Source organism: Equus caballus, chromosome 2 (assembly GCF_041296265.1).
Source record: "Equus caballus isolate H_3958 breed thoroughbred chromosome 2, TB-T2T, whole genome shotgun sequence".
Taxonomy (NCBI): domain Eukaryota; kingdom Metazoa; phylum Chordata; class Mammalia; order Perissodactyla; family Equidae; genus Equus; species Equus caballus.
Window position 1 is genome coordinate 23,165,911 of NC_091685.1, and position 22,584 is coordinate 23,188,494.

Sequence of the window (22,584 nt, forward strand, 5' to 3'; positions counted from 1 at the left end):
GGTCGAGGTTGACCCCTAAGCTCTTTCTGGAGTGCTGATGAGGTGGGGATGCTGACGCCCAAGATGGGGATGCCTGGGACCGGGAGCAGGAAGTGCGTGCCCCAAGGAGAATCCAGGGAGCTCATTTTGTCCAGATAAAGTCTGAGATGCCTGTGAGACCTCCGGGTGGGGTATTAATTCTGTGGCTGGGGCAGTTCTGAGCTAGAAAGAGATCTGGGGGAGGGGTAAGGGACCCCAAGGTGGCCATGTAGACAGCAAGGAGGGTCTGGGCCCCCTTGTGCTCATCAAATTACACAACATGCAGAAAGCACCAAATACCAAGCCAGGTGCAGTGTGGACCTTGAGTGATTCTGAGCTTGGGGCCTTGGCGTGGATCATAGTTCCCAGGTACTCCCAGCTGTGGGGTTCCTGGACTCCCACTGGGACCGCTAGCCTTTCTCCTGTCCCCTTTACCATGACTGTTACTACAGAACCGTTCAGAACATGAGCTTTGGAGTCTGAGCACCTGGATTCAAATCTTGGCCCTGCCGCTCAAATCCACTAGCTGAGTGACTTTGCGCTAGTTGCTCAACCTCTCTGTGCCCCAGTTTTCTCACCCGTAAATGAGAATAAACTTACTTGACTCATAAGGTAGAAATGAGGCTCCAGTTGACAAATGCCAAGCACACAGCGGAGGGCCTTGTTCACAGCAATGACTCAATGAGAGTTAGCTGTCCTTGTGATTCTGACCACCACCGTTGAGATGTTGTTATCTCTATTACAAGTGAGGCAGCTGAGGCCCAGAGAGGTGAGGTATTTTGCCTGTGATCACACAGCTAGAGGGTAGTGGAACCAGGATTCCGCTCAAGTCCGTGTGCCTACCAGCCCTGTTCCTGACCACCCTTGCCTACTGCAGGCAAGGACAACGGCCTGTGACCCGTGCAGGAGACTCATGATGCTGCCAGCGCTTCTGTCACTCCTTCCGCTGGGTGGACCAGGGCCTGAGAGCTTGGTCCTCTCGTAGGTGCATCCCATGCATGGGTCCACCAGCCAGGGACTGCCCAGGCTCCCGTGGTTTCCCCTGGACCTCCTCTTTAACTTGTCCCATGAGCTCTCAGGGGAGAAGCCTCCAGGAAAGGGCCTGAGGTCATTCTGTTGGGCAGATGCCGCTTTGGGGGGCGGGGCACAGGGGCCAGGGGCTGCTTTCCTTTTCAGGAAGGAACCTGGCTCACCCCTCCCCCTGAGCCTGGGCAGCTGAGCCCACACTTTGGAGGGAGCACAGAGCCCCTGCCTCAGGCCCCTCAGGCAGAGGAATGAGGGGAGCAAGGCGGGTGTGGGGGGGCACCTCATACCTGGAAAGCCCCTCTCCAGGGTCTGGGGCTTGCAGGACCCTGCTCCAGCCCACGTCAGGAACAGAACTGCAGCAACCGAGGCCTGAGGGGCAGAGAAATAGGTGGGTAATGGTGTGGGTCAGGAGTCGGTGTCCTGGATTCGAATCCGTGTGCCAACATTTAGGAGGCATGTGACCCCGAGCCTCAGTTTCCTCATCTGTCAAATGTGGGTGATAGAGCACCTGTCTCTTCAAGCGGTTTGAGGACTAAATGAGAAAATGCAGGTAATTCCATGCCTGGCCTGTAATGAAAGTTCAACAAGGAAGTTCTCTGACCAACCACCATGTCCTGTCTGCAGGGTCCCTGCAGAAGGACACCTTGAGGGGCATCCCCATGCAAGGAGTCTGGAGGGGGGAGAAATAGCAATGCTCTCGGGCAATTGGCAATTTCTTAATTTTAAGGAGGGGTGTTCTTGATAAAGCCAAGGATAGAGGGGCAGGACCCTGAGCCCCCAGGAGAAGGGACTGATGAGACTGAGCAGGTTATGGGGGCCCTAGCCAGGATGCTGGGCTACACAGGACAAGAAAACGGGGAGCCCTGGAGCTCTGGGGAACGCATGCCCTGACTCTCTCAGTCTGGCCCTTGAGTTGCAAGCGAGCGGCTTCTCCCCCAGGGCCTGTGGGATTTTCATGTCCTGGGGAGGGAGGATGTGGACAGAAGCTCAATGCCAAGGACCCCGAACCTTCCAGGCCTCCAAGAGTATGTGCTGGAGTTGACCTGGGGTGGAGGAGGAGGGGTATGACGCAGCTTCCTCCATCCCTACCTGAGATTTGTGAGTCATGGGAGAGTCCACAGGCGTCAGAGGGGGCTGAGGGAGAGCTCTCTGAAATTAGAGTTAATTGAAGAAATTTCAGGGGACCTTAAAGTCGATCGTAAATCAAGTCCTGAGCTTGGAAAGGCAACTGGCAGCCTGACACACCTGCGGCTTAGCGTGTGCATGACGTGATGGCCGTGCCGACTGCCCATCGCCAGAGAAGGAGAGAGAGCAAATGAGTATTTTAGGACTGTGGTGTCAGCTGAAGGTTGTGTTTTACGACTCTGAAGTTGTAACCGTGAAATATGATGCCTTGTTTAAAGTGTGAGAAGATCTCCAAACAACTTTTACAGCGTCTTCAATCAAAACGGGACGGTTCAGGAACAAGGTGTCGGAGGAGCCTGAGAGGCAGGGGGACTCACGCGGCGAAGGTGCCATCTGCAGAGCAGACTGGCGGCTCTGGCCACAGGGTCTCGAGCTCCTGAGCCCTCAGTTCCAGCACAGTCTAGAATTTAGTCAATGACTAAAATAGGGAAGTCTGAATATCTTGGGCTGGCTTACTACACTGCTGTCAAGAAGAGAGGTGTGATGTAGTGTGGAGAGCACAGTCCTGGTGCCAGAGAGACTGGAATCCTGTCTCGGCCACCTGCTGTGTGAACTTCGAAAAGTTACTTAACCTCTCTGAGCTTCAGTTTCCTATTTCATTTATTTATTCATCAGATATTTATTGAGTGCCTGCTATACACCAGGAAGTGTGGTTGATGCTGGGGACAGAACAGACATGGCCCCTGCCCTCACGGAGTTTACTGTCCAGACATTCAGTAAATTACATAATTGATCAATTAATTATGGGAAAGTATGTGGTGCACTGAAAGCATAAGATGAGGAGAAGGGGTATTCTGTTCCCGGAAAGAATCTTGAGGAAGTGACAGTTAGACTGGGGCCGAAAGGCTGAGGAGGGGCCAGCCAGGCCCAACGAGGTAGGAAAGAAGTTTCCAGAAAGAGAAAATAGCGCTTTCAAAGGTCCTCAAGCAGGGATATGCTTGGCGAATCAGAAGAGGAAGCCAGAGTGGACATGGGAAGTAGGCGGCAGAGTCCGGGATGAGGGGAGGCCCCGGAAGGTCCCTGTCAGCCTGGAGCTGGTCTCCTTTATCCTGGGCGGCGGAGGGAGTTACTGAAGGTTCTGACGGAGAGGAGCGGCGTCATCAGGCCTGTGCTGCCGGGAGCCCCCGGGCGTCTGCGTGAAGCGTGCGCGGGCTGGGGCAGGAGGGGGCCTTGGAGACCAGGGGTGGGCTTGGCGGCTGGGCTGACTCGGAGCGTGGTTCCCGTAGAGTAGAGCAGACGCAGCGGAGGCGGGAGACCAAATCCAGAGCCAGTTAGGAGGGCCAGCAGGGTTTGGTCGTGGTTGGATGTGGGGTGCTGGGGAGCTGCGGATGTCGCCCGGCCTGCGGCATGAGGCACTCGGGGAAGAGTGCTGAATCTCCAAGACAGGGAGCTCCGGGTTCAGTGGGGGGCCAGGAGGGGGCATCATGTGGGGTTGAGGCTGAGATCCCGGTGGATGTCCGGGTGGGTTTCTAAGACGGGGACTAAGCAGGAGGCTGCGGGGTCATTCTCTTTCCCCCGAGACCCGCCTCCCTCGGCATTCCCTGCTGATGCATCGTCCACCGAGAAATGTGGACCAGGTCGAAGGAGACAGGGGACCATGGGCCTGGGCAGAGACCTCTCCACACAGGGTGGCTGGGGTCACTCAGTTCTCAGCGCTCAGTCCCTGCACTCCTGACGCTGCTCGCTCGCCTTTTCCTCCGGGAGCTCCCTTCCCCTCGGCCTGCCCTTTCTGGGCCTCCTTTCAGCACCGTGCTTCTGCCTGCTGCTCATCAACTGTCAGTTCTGGCCCCGGCCTTTCTCCACCCCCATGGAGTGAGTTCCCTCTTCATCCTGCAGACTCCCAGCCTCTCAGGCTCCAGGTCCTCTGGACTCTGCTCCAGGCCCATGGGCATCGCCAGCTGGTTGTCCCTCAGGCGGAGGAAGAGGGGCCCTCGCTGTCCCAGCGCTGCTTGTCCTCTGGGGCCCCGGTTTACGCAAACAGCACCATCATCAGCCCTGTTGCCCTGTTAGGGACCTCACCGTCCTCTTTCCCTCCTCCTCGTCTTGACTGCCCATCCCTGGGTGGAGTCCGCGTCCTCCTGCCTCTCCCCCCGCCTGGCTCTTGAATCTCTCTGGTCCTTCTCTTCCCTCCCACTGCCACTGCCACCGGGTCAGGCTTTGAGGACTGCAACAACTGCTTCACGGTTCTCACTGCTGGTCTCACCTGCCACCCTCGCCACCCCACAAGCGGCAGCATCCGTCCGTCACGCAGGGACAGAGTCATCCCCTAAACAGGTCCGCACTTGTACTCCCTGTTGGGAAGCCAACAGAGGCCCCGACACCGCAGCGGAGAATCCCACCCCTTGGCCGGACCGTCACGGCCTTTCTGAGCCCATCTCTCCCCTCCTTTCCCACGGCCACCGCACAGAGCATCCCGCGCATCCCGCACCTTCACGCGGTGGAAACCGGCCATTCCCCAAGCACGCCCTGCCCATCAGGCCCCCTGTTTGGAGGGCTCTGTTCCCCCTGCCAGGAGCCCCTTCTTCTTCCTCCTTCAGCACACTCCTACTCCTTTTTCACCGTGATTCTCCTAAGCTTCAGTGCAGTCCAGATTAAGCCACTGTGGCTAAAGGTATAGACAGTTTCACCCAGTGTAGACAGGGCCAGGGTGGGACTGTTGGGGACCAGCAGGCCCGGTGCTTGCTGGGAACGACGTTGACACATCTCCCACTTGCTGACTGGCTCTGGTAGCTTATCTCCCTGGTAATGGTCATGGTGACGTTATTTACATCAGAGGGAGACAAACTGCCTCAGACGTCAGACTTCATAGCCTCCCGCCAAAGAGACCCCCTGGGTGGAAATATGGTAAAGCCTGACAAGACCAAGAAACAGCACCATCAGACTGGACTCAAAGCCAGGCAAGGGAACTCTGCCTACCCGCCCTGCCTCCTTGCTTCCTGGGCCCCTGGACTGGGGGGTAGCAAGGGAGGGAGGTGGAGGAGATGGAACCCAGCTCCTTCACTTGGCATTCAAGGCCCTTCAGAGTGAACCCCGGCCTTCCTGCCCGACCTGGCTCTGCCATCTCTGCCTCTGCCTTAGAGCTCAGGCAGCCCTGGCTGGTCAGTCCCTGTACACACCACTCACCATCCAGCTGCCTTGCTCTTGCTGCTTCCTCCACCCAGGAGACCCCTCCCCTGAGCCTACGGGCAGTCAGCTCTCAAAGGAAGGGAATCTGCCAGCTCAGCATCCACTGTAACCAGACTCTGACTACATCTCACTGGTGCCACCTGGTCCAAGCCACCATCCTCTCTCACCTGCGTCATGATAGTAGCCTCTACAAGCTCCCCTGCTTCGGCCTTCACCGTCTCTGGTTTGTTGTCTACACAGCAGCTCGAGGGATCCTGTTAATACACAAGCCAGATCACATCATCCCTTGCTCAGAACCCTCCACTGGCTTCTCATCTCACTCAAGTAAAAGCCCAGTCCCTAACGGTAGCCTCTAAGGCCCTGCATGGGGCCTCGTCCCCTGCCACTCTTCCCCCAGCTCCCACTGCTCCAGCCCCTCAGGTCTCTGGATGCTCTTCAACGGTGCTAGGCCTCTGCACCCTGTGGCCTTTGCATCCGCTGTTCCATCTAGAATGCTCTTCCCCCTGATAACCACATGGCTTCTGCTCTCTCCTTCAGGTCTTTGCTCAAATGTCAGCTTCACGGTGAGGCCTTCCCTGGTCTCCTTTCTGAAATGTCCGTACCCCACTCCCAGCACAGCGTACTCCCCACCCTCCTGCGTGTACGGCCACCTCATTTACCCGAAGGTTTACCTGCTTGTCTTGGACGTTATCTGTTACCACTGACTGGAGTGTGAGCTCCATCACGGGAGGGATTTTTGTTTGTTTTATTTGCAGATGAATCCCCAGCACCTAGAACAATGGCTGACGTGTAGTAGGCATGCAGTAAACATACGTTGAATGAATGAATGGATGGCTGGCTGGCTGGATGTCTCAGCACACATGCTGCCTCCTCTTTGAAGCCCTCCCTAAGTCCATATGCCATCACTGTGCCTTGATATCCCCAAATAACAATTCTGGGGGGTGTGCATGTTTGCCCGCCTGGCCCGACTCTGAGAAACACCTGGGGGCAGGGACAAAATCAGGCTTTTCAGGATGTGGTGCCGGCCCTCACCCAGTGTTCGGCACACAGTGGGTGCTCAGTGCGTGGGTGTGGGAGGGAAACATTCGTGAGCACCTACTGAGTGCAGCCCCTTCACGTCTGTGCTCACGCACACCTGAGAGCTGGCATGTAGAAAGGGGCTCGTTCTCTTGACATAGACCGTGCCCCTCGAGGATGACATTAATAAGAATAGTTCAGGCCGCTGAAGAAACTCACTTTTATCTCCATCCCACGCCGCTTCTGTGTATCTGGCTGTCAGCTCCACCTCCCATCTAGGACGCCCCCCACGCACTCGGCCCTGGTGTCCACAGCTGAACTCCTGGTCGCCTTCCACACCACAGGGTGCTCCCTGCTGCAGGAAATGGCACCTGTCTTCCGTCCAGATGCTCATGCCTAACACCAGAATTCGTCCCTTGCAACTGCTGAGTCCTGTAGATTCTATTTCCTAAATATCTCTCAAGTAAGTCTCTTCCCACCATCCCCATGGCCTTAGATCTCATCTGGCCTCCCCTGGACTTTGGTGACTAGGTCCTACCAAAAGCATCCTGCCCACCCCCTCGACTCAGACTTGCCATGGCCACAGCCATCTCTCTACAATGCAAACCGAATCATATGTCTTTGCTCCCTTTGATCCTCAAGATGAAGCAGAAGGAAAAGAAGAACTCAGGATTTGTTGGGTCTCTCCCATATGCCAATCACTGGCTAAGGCTAGGCACTGTCACCTTCATTATCCCACTCAGTCATCACAACATACCACTGTACAGAAGCAAAATGAGGCTTACAGAAATAAGCCCCAGGTCACATGGCTGGCAAATTGTGGAGGCTGAATTCAAATCTAGATCTTCCCGACCCCCAAATCCGTTCTCTTTGCCAATAGTCCGCTGCTTCCAAATCTTTCTGGCCCAGTGTTCTCTATCATGTGGCTCTCTCTACATTTCCAGGACCATCGCCCATCCTTTCTGTCTTCTCACTTTTAGACATGCGTTGTGGTTTTGTGCTTATGACATTTGGTTCCCCCTTCTCTTAAATACCCTTCCCTTTTTCTCTATCTAGTGAACTTCTATTCATCCTTCAAAACCCAGCTCTAAGGGCACATTTTCTGTTAAGCTTTCCCATATTGACTCACCCAAGCAAAGTAATTTGCTGCTTATGTTTGTCCTTAGAGTGTGAATTGTGCTCCTGGGAGAGAGGGGAGTGAATGGGTTAAGAGCACAGCCCTGGAGTCAGACTGCAGGCTTAGAATTCCAGCTCTTTTAATCACTACGAGCTGTGTCACTTTTGGCAAATAACTGAATCTCTGTGTTTAGGTTTCCTTACCTGAAAAATGGGAATGATCCTTCATAGGGTCATAGTAAGTATTAAAGGAAATACGTAGAGTAGTTAGAATGGTGCCTGGCAGAGTATAAATGCTCGATACATATTAGCTTTATTATTGTTTCTCTGCTGCCTCTGATACACATTTCAACCCTGATACTGCATTTTTCCTTTCTTTGCAATTTAGTCTATATCTCTAATGCAGCAGATGCTAAGTGTGTCATAATTGCTTACTTGCATTAGTAAGGCACTAGGAGGGCAGGCTTAAAAGTTTGGATGCCTTTCCTTCCATCACCCAGCTAGCAAGCAGCAGGGGAGGGACCCCCACTGAGGTCTGCCGTCATTCAGAAGCCAGTGCTCATAACTGCTATGGGCCAGAGCGTGTTCCTTGGGTCATTTTTTCTGACTATCGAGTCTCAGCTCATATTTAGGCTAGAGCAGAAAGATTATGCCACGTTGTGCTGCCGAGATGAGCAGAACAGGGTCCCTGCCCTTGGGGATCCCAGTGGAGCTCAGAACCTGGAGTGGAAGTCAGGCACGTGAACAGGTCATTCGAACAGTGCGACGTGCCTTGTCTGAGGTCGGACACGTTGCTGCGGGAGCACAGAGGACAGAGCACTTGCTAAAAGCTTCAAGGAGTGAGGCTTTACCAAGAGGTGGCATTGGAGCCGGTCTCCAAGCATCAGAAAAGTTATTGGACCAAGGGCATTGTAGGCAGAGGGCAGGAGGAACAGAGCTGGCCTGGGGACAAGGGGCAGGAGGAAAGACTGCAGAGGTCCAGCCGGGCTGTGATGGGCTTGAGGTGTCCCAGGGAGTTGTGCTGCATTTTTGTTTTGTTCCATCACATCTGACGTTTACTAAGATCTGGTAGGAAGAAACATCCTACTCACCACAGTCGCGACCGTGGAAATAAACGTGACAGCTGATTTCTCCTTCCTTCCTGGTCATCATGGAGCAATGTGGGGTAGTAGTTAACAATGTGCTCTGAAGGGCAGAGTTCAAATCCCAGCTCATTGGCTGTGTGACCTCAGGCAGGTTGCTTAACCTCCCTGTGCCTTGGTTTTCTCATCTGTTCGATGAGGAAATTGATAACAATATCGAAATCTAAATAATTCTAAATAATATCTAAAATTCTCAGAACAGGGCCCGGCACACGGTAAGGGCTATGGAAGTGTTTGGTGTCATTATTATCAAGCCGATTCAATCTAGGATCTTGGCCCATCCTGTCTGTGCATCATGTTCCAGGATCCTCTCTGCCTCTCATGGGTGAAGCTCATGATGAGTGCCAGGGCCTGGGAGCCGGACCAACTCACGTGAACATCTTGTCTCTGTGCCCACAGCGGACGATGCCTGTGGCGGGACCCTGCGGGGCCAGAGCGGCATCATCTCCAGCCCCCACTTCCCCTCGGAGTATCATAACAATGCCGACTGCACATGGACCATCCTGGCCGAACTGGGAGACACCATCGCCCTGGTCTTTATTGACTTCCAGCTGGAGGATGGTTACGACTTTCTGGAAGTCACGGGGACCGAAGGCTCCTCCCTCTGGTAAGCACACCGTCCCCACCCCTCCCCTGTCCCCACCGCTGTGGCTTCGGGGATGCCCCGTATCCTCGGCGCCTGGACCTGCAGCCGAAGGCCTCGTTGCACTTCCCACACCTGCTGTTGGAGAGCATTCCTCTCATCTTAATGAGAAATCACGCATATTTTTAGAACTGGGGTAAATTTTGGTATCTGATTTGAAGCGTGTCCTTCTGAAGAATTTCATGATGGGTCTTGGTCGAGTAACTTCCATTAAGACTGAAAGTGTCCTGGTCCCAGGATGTGGACAGGGTCCCAGTGAAATGATTTGAAATGTTGTTCCATTTCTAGAAGACATATTCATAGCATCTGAGAAAGCTGGAACAGAACCTTAAGTGGCAATTGCTTTTCTCACTCCCAGGTCCCTGAGACAAGAAAGGCACTAAGTCTCAGCGTCTGGAGGCAAGGCCTCCCCTTCTCCCTGTTGTTCAGGCTTTACTGAAAAGCACAGGCTTTTCCGTGGCGTGCTTGAACCTCCTGGAGAGTCCTGATGTTGACGGGTTCAGGAGGAGAGGGAGGATTGGAGACTTACCAGCCTTGGTTGCTTGTAGTTTGGACCCATGGGACATGCCTAGGTGAGGTTGGCTTAAGGTACTGTCCAGCCTCCTGTTTGGGTGACAAGCCTTGAGGGTGTAGTGTGGCGTTTAGAACACTCTCTTGGATGATCCTTGTGGCTGTGCGATCAGGATGAAGGCATCAGGGGACCTGCGTCTGCACATCGGGAGGCAATACAAGGATGTGTCCAGATGTCCTTCAGCCAAGGTGGGCATAGTCGCAGGCTTCATTGCTGCACAGCACCAGGGAAGGCAGGGCTCGGCGCCCGGGGGTGAGGGCAGAGGAGGTGTCACTGGGGACTCTGAGTGAAGCGTCAGGTGGGTAGCTGCAAGAGTCCAGCAAGGACAGTGCCTAGGAAAGACGGAGACACAGCGGTCAGTGGGGCTGGGGAGGAAGGGAGGGAGAGGAAGAAGTCGGGGGTGGGGACACGTTTACTGAACACTCTTTTATAGCAGGTTTCATGCTTTGTGGTAGAAACACCAGTTGAGTAAGACATGGTCCTTTGATGTGGGGAAAGTCAGACAAACCCATGGTGGGAGCCAAGTATGACTACTTGAGAGGGATAAAGCAGGAACGGACTCCTCCCAAGTACAGCCGCTGAGATCTGGGGGCCAGTGGAGCCCGGAGGACTCGTATCTCCTGGTGCGGTGGAAGGTGAGCTGGCCTGGGAGTCAGAAGACCTCCGTCTCGTAGCTTGTCGTGCGACCTTGGCCAGGTCATTTACACCCTGGATGGGGCTCTGAGAGGAACACATGTGAGCCAAAGATTTAAGCTGCGCTTTGAAGGCTGATGCTCTGTAAACTGGTTAGGAGCAATGGCTGGACATTGGGAGTAAGGAGTTGGGGGAAAGCCTAGATGACCTTTCACTCCGCTAGACTCCCAGTGACCTGTCCAGCCTGAAGGCCCTCTGACTCTTTTTATAAAGTACCTATTTTTTCTGATTGCAAGTGTAATATATATGCTCCTAGGAAACATGGAAAATATTTAAAAAGTATAAAGAAATGAAGAACGAGCATTAAAATTTTGATGTATTCCCCTTTGGCCTTTTTGCTTTGCCGAGATCGAGCTAACTGGCTACTTATATATATTTTAACATTACAAAATTAGGATCTTAAAGTATATCTGTAGTTATGTATTTTTAACTTCGCATTATATCATGAAAATTTTTCCCGTATCATTACTGATGCCTCCAAAACATCACTGGCGTAATAATAGTATTATTTATTGAGCATTTCTTGTCAAGATGTGGCTGGCTGGTTCTAAGCCCTCACAGCTATAATTTCATTTCATCTTTATAAAAACTCGATGGAATAGGGAATATAATTTTCCTCCTTTTACAGATGAGGAAAATGAGGCCCGGAGAGGTTATGTCTTTTGCTTGAGGTCACACAGCTAGTAAGGAGCGGAGCTGGGAGGCAAGCCCAGGTTACTTGGGCCTGAAAGCCCATCATATTAGCCACAACAGCACAGTATGTCCTGCCACACCTGTGAAGGGTTGTCGTGGCTGGGCGGCTTTCCATCCGAGGACTGACATAGTGTACTCATCAGATCTCTCATTAGGTCGTTCCCCACTTTTCACTTCTACAAACAGATACCAAGATGAATATCCTCATCAGTTCCCTCTCTTGCAGTCCCAAGGCCTCTTTGACTCACTTGTTTATCCGTGGGCCCTCGGCCTCCCACAGCTTCTGCCTCCCCAGGTGTGAGTCTAAACATTGTCCCAACTTCTGGAGTGAAACGAATCTGAAAGAGCATTCCTTTTCCTATTAAGTTACTCAGTGGGGAAGGAATGAAGCAGAGAAAATCGTTAGGGGAGTCATTCAGAACTCTTGGCTCTAAGATTAAATTATAATTATTTACAGGGTGGGTGTCACTGTTGCCAGCGAGGATGCATTTGTCATCCTAATTTATACTTGCAGAGCAATTGTGGGTAAACAAATTCCGACGCTCAGGACGTCTGTGCAAAGAGCCCGCCCTCTGCCCTGCCTCTCTCCTTTGTGGGTCCCCGGATTCCCGTGAAGAGCCAGTGCTGCTGGTTGGTGAGGGTACCGCCTTTATCGGCATACATGAAGATTTTAGGATGTTCTTTTGAGTTCTGTGCCAAGGCAGAGAAAGACAGCAGATCCTGTAATAAAAGATGAATATGAACAAACTGGGCATCCTTTCCCGTATTGAGAAGACAGAAACATATTTGAGAGAAAAAAAAATCCACTGCCACCCTTACCCCTTACGGGATAGCAGATTCCAGAAGGAGGGGGTGGCATGGAATGTCCCTGACTCAGTTTCCACACTTTTTGCCTCCTCCAAGTGGCATACAAACAGGAGAGTTTTAATTAGGGGTTGCAGTTGTTTGGATGTTATGGACTAGTAAAATTTCCAAACAACTGGGTAAACATAGGGTTGATAACTTTTTATTTTGCCACAGGAGGATATTAGAAAAAAAAAAACCCTGCCAACTCCCCAGAACACTATTTCATAAAACAAAGAACAAGTCAAAGCCAAAACCGTGGCAGGATATAATCAATTGGCAACTGACATAATGAGAGACAGCGGCGGGGGAGCGCACATCAGTAGCGGTATGCACCCGCAACTACGGGGTCCTAGCATATAGGTACAGCAAGCAGTGGACACCTCTTCATCTTTTGCTGGTCCACGACTGGCCTCTGGGAATCTGGCAGCGCATGTTTTGAACAGGAGAAGGCTGTTGCTGCAGCGAGCACTGAACCCTGTAATTCTGACATGTTGAGAGATTTCCAAGTATTGTAGGCTTACTCTCCCTAAGGTTAATTGCTTTTCTTTTTTTGTGATTGCCTGTGAGCAAAAGCTGGGTTTAAATTGACTGAGAGTTACAATCCAGACAGTATATTTGGTATTACTCCCCCACTACACACACACGCACACACACACACGGCCAAATCACACCCGACACACATCCCTCCGAGTAACCACCGTATGCACATCACCAAGTCAACGCCCTTACACATACATGCTTCTATCTCTAGTTCACTGGACTCAACTTTGGGGCCAGATTTGCTCACTGGTCCTTCTCTGGGGTGGTGGGTCTTTGTTCTGCTCTGACCCAATTAGTTGTCTGTGACCTCCATGGAACCCCATTCCTTTCCCTCAAATTCTAGGAAAGTACTCTTACCAATGCTGGGCTTCCTCATGAGGCCCCTGGACTTTTCAGAGGTCTGGGACTGGAGGATGCAGAAGACCCTGTTAAAACCCGGGGTCCCGGATCCTTGGAGAATCAGGATTGTGTTCCCGGAGTGAGTAGAAGTGATGGCCAGCCCATTTCAGAGCCGGCCTCTCCGTTGTGGAGAAAATCAGTGAATCGAAGGCCACTGAGAAGCCAGTAGACCCAGCATCTCTCCCTTCTCCTCTGCCTCATGCTCAGTGCTCGCCATCTGAGTCTCTCCAGGCTCTTCCTCTGGACCACGAGGAAAGAGAGATGTCACCTCCAAGGATAGGGAGAGGTCTCTGCAGTCCCTCCACGGTTAAGCAGGGAGCCTGTGTCTTGGCATCTAACCAGGGAGAGAGCAAGCTTGGGAGTCAGATGGACTTGGGCTCCAAACCCAGATCCACCTCTTCATAGATGTGTAATCTTGGGATACTTAATAACCTCTTTGAGCCGTAGTTCCCACATCTGAAAAATGGGGCTCGTCACGCCAACCTACAAAGAGTGTGGAAAGGGCTGACCCCATCAACTGCTGCCTGGCTCATAGGAGGTGTAATTCTCCTGGGATAGGAACCTGAGTCAGAGGCTCACTCTTTGAGGGGAAAAGGGTAAGATGAGGCATCTCCAGCAACTCAGAGCCTCGTCAGCCCCATTCTTGGAGATCCCACTGAGGGCATCTTCCCAGCCTGCCAGCCCAGTGGCATCTCACTAGGCAGAAAGGCACAGCCTGGTCACTCCGACTGATCCAGCTCCCAGGGAAATTGCCTGGAAACCCAGGTGAGGGGACTGAGAGAGAGCCCCTAGGTCAGACTGGAGGAGGCCCTTGCAAAGGTCAGAAGGGGGGCAGTGAGTTTTCTGACACTGTCTTCTCAAAGTGCACATTGTGGGCAGCATCACTTCTTCTCTGCAGGGCCCCAGCCCCAGACTGGCCAATTAGCTGCTTTGTTAGAAAAGCAGCTACCTCTGGCTGCTCCGAGCAAGGCTAGGACAAGCAGGGAGGGAAACTCCATCGGGAGTCGGGCACAGCCCTTGCCCTAGGGCTCTGCACAGCTGGAGAGAAGGGGCAGAGAGTATGGAGAAGGCATTCAGGAGACCACTGTACAAGACAGAGCAGGGAGGGACGTCTCTGCCTGGGACCCTCCTGCTGTCTCTGATCGGTGAGGCCGATGAGTTCAGCTGGGCCTTCCTCTCTCCTCTGCTCCTTCTCTTTCTCTGCTTCTCTCTTTCCCCCACAGTGGCAATTTCTTCCTATAGCAGGGCAGGCCGGCAGGGCCTGACCTGCACTCAGAATTGAAGCCACCCTTTTCCTGGGGACCAGCAGAAGTGCCAGCCACAGAGGTGTGTTTGTGGCAGGGTGAATGGTAGATGGTGCTCAAAGCTCCTTCCCTCATGGGGGAATCTCTGTGTAGACCCTAGGACCTTCCCCCCATCTTCTTGGTTGTCGCCTCTGTGGGTCAGTCTCTGTTGGTGATCCTGGCTTCTCTTCCTTGACTCCTTCATTAGACTTTGATTTTCATTCTTTCTTCATTTCACTCTGAGCATTTGGGATCTGCCTGCCCATTCTCTATGTCCCTACACCCCCAAGCCAAGCCCCCATGGACCTCATGTGACAAATTTGCCTCCACCAAGCATTTAAAGTAAGAAAGAAAGACAGCACACCCCAGGGCTTCAGAGGAGGACGCTGTCCTAGAGGGCAGACCAAGGCCTCAAGGCGAGGGCTGCATTTGCAATGGGTCTTGAAGGGTGGGTGCCATTTTGATATGGGAGATGAGAGGGCAGGGAGAGCATCATCCTAGGGCTGCTGCCCCGGCCACCAGGCCCAAGTGGGAGCTACCCTGATGCCTGAGACACGGGTCCAGGCCGTGGTCCCAGGAATTCTCTCAGGAAGATTCTCCCCACCGAGCACCCACCCTGGGGCCCTGCCATCCACCTCTGAGCCTAGGCAGCCTCTCCCTCTGGAGGAGAATAGAAGGAAGTCTGCTCTCCTCTCAAGATTTCCCAGGTCTCGCCTCCAGGGCCGCCCAATAGCCTTCAGCTGTTTTTAGAAAGAGAATTTCCCTGGAAAGCAGGCTGGATCCAGCACTCAACTGGTCTCAGGTCTTCCTGAAGCTCCCTCAGCTGACCGCTCCTTTGCTGGGAGGGTTCTCTTTACTTCGTTCCCCTTCATTTGTTGGCTCTGTTTTTATAGGTGCGGAAACAAAAACTTGCATCTACTCTACTCTACACACATTCAGTTAGAAAATTTTGCTAGTAACACTCTTTCTCCTCTTGCAAGACCTGATTTTAATTATTAAGCACTTTACACATGGAATTTGAGCCAACTAGAACCATTTGATCTCCGTGACTTTTAACTAGATATTTCATTCAGGAGCCATTAGATTCAGCTATAATTAGAACGAGAACAGCCTGCCGATGGGGATTTGTTAATAATCACTACTCACTTATTTATTCCTTCACATATACTTTATCAAACCATTGGTTTAGATCTTTTACGTTCTTTGTTACTTTTCCCCTATTTATTTTCGGTAATCATTTCTTGAGAGCCTTCTGTGAACTAGGATCTCCTAGGTGCGAGGGAGACAAAGACACAGTCTCGTTCCCAAGGAGTTATGTATTCGCTCCACAAATGTTTATGTAATAGCCGTGCACCGTGCTGGACCCTGGAGCTCATGGTTGAGGTGAAGAGGCAGAATGCAATTAAATGCTTTTCAATATTATGTGTCGGGTATTTTTCTAAGAGGTATAAAGAAGTTCCCACAGGGCCTAAAAAGAGAAATGTAGTAGCTAGGATTCCTTTGGTTCAAGAAATAGAACCCCACCTCCAGCTGACTCAAGCTAAAAAGGGAATGTGTTGGCTTCTATAACTGAAAAGCCCAGAGATTGACTTCAGGCATGGCTGGATCAAAAAATGCAAATAACGTCATCCGGAATCTGTTTCTCTCCCTCCCATGGGCTTTGCTATCCTGGGTGTTGGCTTCATTCTCAGATAAGCTTGCCCATGCAGTAGCAAAGGTGACTACCATCGGCTCCCTCTGTCTTGTTGGTTTAGCAATCCCAGCTAGTGGTTCCCACAGAAACCCTCAGATGAACCTTGATTGGACCAGATTGAGTCATGTGCCCAGTGCTCAACACCATTGTAGCCAGAGCGTGTTCTCATTGGCCAAAGCCAGGTCACATGGCCATCTGCCCCACCCAAACCTCAAGACTAGGAGTGGAGGAGGGGTGGTTCACCAAAGGAAAACCAGGTCACTGGGAAGACAAAGACAAAGGATGTCCTCCAAAGAAGTTGTCAGTCTTCCTGACATGGCGGAGGAGCTGCTGGGAGGACTCAGATGAACGAGTCCCAGAGTGGGTGACTGTTGGTTGAACTGAGGGTTGAGTGAGCACATGCCACCGGGATGGAGCAGGAAAGAGCTCCAGTGTGTTTGGGACATGGCAAAGGGGTGCAGGGAGCAAGAGAGCAAGGGCAGGAAATGAGGCCTGAAATGAGCACGGGAAGAGCATGGATCATGAAGAACTTGTGCCCATGTTCACCATCCAAGAGAGGATTCCATAGCCTGTAGAGAGCTATTGAAGTGTTTTAAGAGAAGTAACACAATCTCTCCGAATTTTAATTGGATTTAACTAGAAGCCTCAGAAACCAGCTATAAAACTTTTTCCTGACTACTCAGGCAAGAGATGATCCAGTCTTGAACTAGGACAGCTGGGAAAGGATGGCAAGGAGGCGGGGACTTCAGAAAACACCTCAGACACAGAATCAGCTGGATTTGGGGATTTGTTGGAAAAGAGGAATGAAGCAGGGGAGGAGTCTGGGATGATCCTCAAGTTTCTGGCTGGATGACTGTGGTAGGGTCATTTCCTAAACAGAGGAACACAGGGGAAGAAGCAGGGCTGGGGTGGCGTGGGTGATAGTGACATCACTAGCATCTCCAGCACAAAATGGGCACAGAGAGGGACGTCAGGGCCAAAGCAGGGAAGGAGATGAGCCTGGATACAGGGACACAGCTGCCCATGGTTACCCATACACAGTCTTTGGGATAAGACTGGCGGAGGTGGTCCACCAGTCTTCAGGCAATAACTGTGCGTGAAAAGATTGGTGTTCAAAAAGTACCCTGGCAGGGCCTTGAAAAGTCATCTCCATGATCAGCACCAGCATCATCTTCATCATAGCATCTCCTTCATCATCACTGTCAGCCTTACCCTCTCCATCTTTATTACCAACATCTCTCCATCATAACTCAGTCATTCAAACAAGATACGTAGGCCCTTCTGTTATCTAACATTGGGCTTGGCACTGGGAATACAGTGGCAGAGGAAACAAATAAAGCCTCTGCCCTTATGGGACTTCTGGCCTACTTGGGGGAGACTGACATTAATAGAATAATTACAAAATAAATGTAAAATACGCTTGTGATGAATACCACAAAGGAAACGAACAGGATGCGGAATAATAGTAGCAGGGACCCGATTAAGATAAAGGAGTCAAAAGAGGCCTCTCTGAGGGAGTAGGATTTAACCTGAGACCTGACTACTGAGAAGGAGCCACCACGGAAAGGGCCCGGGGAACAGCATTCCTGGCAGAGGGATTGCATATGTAAAGGCCCATCATCATAATGCCCCATTTGCCCTTGAACTTCATCCATGGAAGTGGCGTAGGCCTGATGCCTGTCCTTTGGGGTTTCAGCCTATTTGAATGTCAGGAGTAAGGCAGGGTCAGGGTCTCAAGCTGGAGGAGATGCTCAGGAAGCAGCTAAGATGGTGCATAACTGAGGCTGCTGAACCCAGGCCTCTTGAACTGGTGAGGAGGTGAGACTCAGAACCTCCTGCCTCCCTATATGGGTTTGTGATTCCTTTGCTTCCGTCTCCTTCCCTGCCACATCACAGTGCTCTAAGCCGCCCCAAGAAGCTGTTCTCTTCTGATGGAGGCCATGAAATTGCATCTGTTGTATCCATCAGGAGCCAGGCCATAAATAACCAGCCTTTTAAAATCTCATCTCCCGTATCTCTGCGAGTTGGAAAAAGCGTTACGAGCTCGTGGCCGAGCAGTGGGAAAGGATTAGTACCCGAGCCTGCTGCTGGCAGAACACGTCTGGAAAGCGAGGGCCAGGTCTCCCGCACTCTCCGCGGAGCATCAGTGTGACTTCCTTGCTTCCATCGGTGAGAACGTACTCTCAGAAGTGAACAAAAGCCGTGGCTGCAAGGAACAGGAAGTGAGCCGCAGTTGTCCCATTGTCCGCTGTCAGCACGGCGGCTCTGCTAGAGTTTGCGATTTGGCAAAGTTCTGTGCATGGGAAGCTGAGGTCGGGCAGCTGGTCTGCCCCCTGTAGGTCTGATTGCACGCAACAGGTTTGTACTAAGTACCTCGTCTGCACGGGCCCGTGCCAGGAACGTGAAGGGCACCAGACAACAAGATGCTGTCCTCAGCCTCTCAAGGAGCTGCCAGATGCCCGATGGTGCCACTAAGACAGATGGAAGGAGCTGTTCTGGGCCCTTCCAGAGGCCCTTGATTCTGGCAAGACCTGCCTTCCCGAATGATGTTAGTTCATTGAGAATGTTCAAGGCCCCAATCCTCATCTCCGTTTCCACACGTGGCCACAAATGTTTGTTCCCTTCACTCCTGGCTTCACTTACCCCGTGTTTCATGCTGATTTTGCCTATCTCTTGCTCCTACAAGCTCTTCTGGCTTCCTAAGACTGACTTAAGTCCTTGGTTCTAATCTTGAGCCTATATTTCTTTTAATCTCAGCTTTTCCTCATCTGGTGGCTGGTATGTGACACCTGCAGACTCACCAGGGTAGTGGGATTCACGTAGAAAAGTAGCATTTGACAATCTGCTGAAATGGCAAGGTGATCACTGTTGAACTCCATAGATTTCGGCATTTGGGAAGCGAGAGGGCAGGGTTGGTTTGAACGAAACGGGAGCCTTCCTGGAGGAGTAGAACTCTAGCATCTCTGGGAACTTCTCCAAGTTCTTGGAAGAGTGGTCTGCACTGGCTGCCTCTCAGTCTTCTCTCCCCATTAATTCCTCACCTGCTTCACCATGTCTTCTACCCCCAGCCTTCCCCTGAAACCATTCACATGAAGATCATTCTCAGAGAACCACCCCCGGCCCCAAACACCACTGCTTTCAATGCCAAATCCAAAAGACGGTTTTAGGTCTCATCTTACTGGACACTTCTTGTTGTTTCTTTTCTCCTTCTGAAACCCTCCTTTCTCTTTACCTTCGTGCTATTCTCCCTGATTCTTCTCAGACCTCTCTGACCACTCCTTCTCTGTTTCCTTTGATGTCCCCGAGACGCTGCTCTTGCCTTACCGCTCTGCCCACTCCGACCATTCTCCCTGGGTAATCTTACCAGCTCTCGTGGTTTCAGATACCGCCTATTTGTTTATAACTCCCAAGTCTAGCTCCTTAGCTCGGCCTCCCCACTCAGCATCAAACTACAGAGCCAACTACCTGTTGGACATCTCCACCTTGATGTCCTAGCAATATCTCCAACTCCACGTGTCCCAACTTCACTCATAATTGACTCCTAAAATGGTCAGAGTTTGTCTCCTTTCTCAGTTTACAGCACCATACCCTACCTAGTCATCCAAAAATCTGGGAATCGTCCCTGTTTAATCCCTCTCTCTCACCAGCCACATTCAATTAATTGCTAAGCTCTCCCAATGTACCTCCTAGCACATATCTCTCCATCTTTACTACCACTCCCCCAGTTCAGTCCATCATCTTCTTTGTGGGTTGTAACAGCCTCCTTACTGATCTCGTAGCTTCTTGACACTCTCCAATTCATCCTCCCCACTGCTACCAGAATGGTTTAATTAAAATGCAGATCTGACATGCCAAGCCCCAGGCAAAAGCTCTCAATCATCTCCCATTGTCTGATAATAAAATTTGAGCCCTTGATAGGCGTGCAAGGCTCTTCTCGATCCAGCCCTCGCCCACCTCCCAGCCTCATCTCATGCCACTTCCTTCTTTGAGCTTCATTAACCCTAAAACTCAGCGGCATAACACCACAAAGGTTTATTTCTTGCTCATGCTGCATGTTTGTCATGGCTCAGTGATCCACATAGTCATGCAGGTGGGTATTCAAGCTCAAGGAGGTCCCATCATCTTGCAGCTGCACCAGGTGGACTATGTGGCTGTCTCCAGTGTCGTGGCAGGGAAAGAGAGCAGGAACCTAGCACGGGCTTTTCACTGCCCCAGCCCAAACATGGTACACATTACTTCCAACTCACATTTTATTGGGCGGAAACAGTCATGTGATCCAGCCTAGCCACAAGGGACCCAGGAAATGTGGATGAGCAGATGAAACGGTTGGTGAGCCAACGTCTCCACCACGTCTCGTGTTTCAGTAGCAAGGTGTCCTGGCTCCTGTCAAAGGCCAGCCCTCCCTTTATGCACAGACCTCGTCTTCCCCAAAGACTTCCCTACTAAATTCGCCTCCTTCTTTTGCATTCATTAATTTTTTTCTCCTCTCTTAAATATTGCCAACGGCATAGAGACATGTTCTCAAACCTACCATCTAACATCAGAACACTAACAGCACGTACCACACTCCCCCGTCACTAAGCCCCACTGGGCTTCCACCAATTGCTGAGACGGGTCCCTTTCTCTTGCCCGCCTGCCACTAGAACTGACCTTGGTAAGACTGCCAGTGACCTCCAGGTTGCCAAATCCAGTGTCATTCTCCACCTTCATTTGACTTGGCCTCTTGGCAACGCTTGACACTGGGCGTCTGGCCTTCTTGAACTTTTATCTCCTCTTAGCTAACACGAAACCACATAGCTAGCCAGCTAACTGTGGCCATTCCTTCTCGGTTTCCTTGCCGTCTCCTCGACTGTTCAACCTCTGTCCAGCCTTTACGTGTGGAATGCCCAAGTCATCCTGGGACCCTCCTCTCCCCCATCTTCCCCAGGTGACCGCAGTGAATCACAGGATGGCTTTCAATGTCATCTATATGCTAGTGGCTCTCAATTTAAATGTCCAGCCCTGATGGACATTTATATAAATGTCCATGGCTCCATTTTTATAAACAGGAATCTCAAAATCTTAAGAGGAATCTCAAAATGAACACTTCTAAGCAGACTTTTTTTTATTGTGGTAAAATATACCATTTTAACCATTTTTAAGTGTACAGTTCAGTGGCATTCAGCACATTCGTCTTGTTGTGCAACCAACACCACTACCCATCTCTAGAACTTTTTTCACCTTCCCAAACTGAAACTCCATACCCTTTAAACCATAACTCCCCACCCCCCTTACCCTCTGGTAACCACCATTCTATTTTCTGTCTCGATGAATCTGACTGCTCTAGGTACCTCTATACGTAGAATCATGCAGTCTTTGTTCTTTTGTGTTTGGCTTATTTCACTTAGCATAATGTTTTCAAGGTTCATGCATATTGTGTATCAGAATTCCATTCCCTTTTCAAGGCTGAATAATATTCCATGAATGTACAGACCACATTGTGTTCATCCATTCCTCTGTCCACAGACATTGGGCTGTTTCTCATTCCCTCCCCTCCCCCAGTCTCTCCTCTCCCAGACTTCTCTACCTCTGTCTGCTCCTGAGTGGAAGCTGCTTCTGCCCATTCCATGCCACCAGCATCTCTGGCTGCTCAATGGCCTTTTCTTCCAGCCGCTACTCCTTCTGTAATCTGTTCTCCACACAGCCTGGCATGACTTACATTTATACATCAAATCGTGTCTTCCCGTTTAAGGCTTGCCAATGGCTTCCCATCGCACTTGGATGAAATCCTACGAGATTCTACACTATGGGGTCACTGTCCACCTTTGACTTCCCTCCAGTCACCCACACCCACTCACTGTGCCCCAGATACACTCACCTTCCTCCTGTCCCTTGGTTGGGCTAAGCAGCTTCCCTCCCGGGACCTCTGCACCAGCTGTTCCCAGGGCCTAAGATCATCTTCCTTCAAAGTTAAAGAAAAAAAAGACCTGATGTTTTGAAACGCAGAGTTCAATTTAAATTTCCCCTCCTTAGGAAGGCCTCCCCAGTCCATGCAATCTGAAGTAACCCCCCACCCCCCGCTCTCTCTCACAGCTTCTTGTTTTATTTTAGGCTCTTGTCGATACCTGATATTTTCTTGCTTACTTATGTATCTGTCTTTTTTCTGTGCTTTTCCTCTCCCCCCATAACTGCCTGAAGAACCTCGAAAGGCCACAGAGGCAGAGCTGGGCACTTCGTAGATGCCCACAGTTGGTTTCTTGGGAGGAGAGCTCTCCTTCTGCCTCGCCAGTAACAATGTCCTGTGGCTAATTGCAAAGGTTAACACGGAACCTCTCCACCAAGTATTTTAAGTAATAACCTTCCTGGGGGACATTTGCAAATTAGCCCTGACTCTTGCTGATTACTCATCCTAAACTCAGTCTGATTAATAATTAATCAGCAAACTGCTTGGCCAGAGCAGGCTGATCAGTGCTAGAAAGGATCTTAAATTACGCAAGTCACTTGGCCAGTCTTAAAAAATAAAAAGCCCAGCGGTCGATGAACTGGGGAGAGTTGATTGCAACGTGAGTGAGGTTAGGTTTCTCTGTTGTTTATTTTTCCCTTTTGACTAAGAA

General features: G+C 51.2%; 1 protein-coding gene across 4 annotated transcripts in view; it reads left to right on the top strand.

Moving 5' to 3' along the window:
- The window catches only part of CSMD2 (CUB and Sushi multiple domains 2), a 592,855-nt gene that overhangs the window by 200,891 nt on the left and 369,380 nt on the right, over positions 1-22,584 (top strand). For all 4 annotated transcript variants that reach the window (XM_023633833.2, XM_023633839.2, XM_023633859.2 and 1 more), the window contains exon 5: positions 9,030-9,237. In XM_023633833.2, coding sequence (XP_023489601.1) covers positions 9,030-9,237 — 208 coding nt within the window. The remainder of the gene's footprint in view (positions 1-9,029; positions 9,238-22,584) is intronic.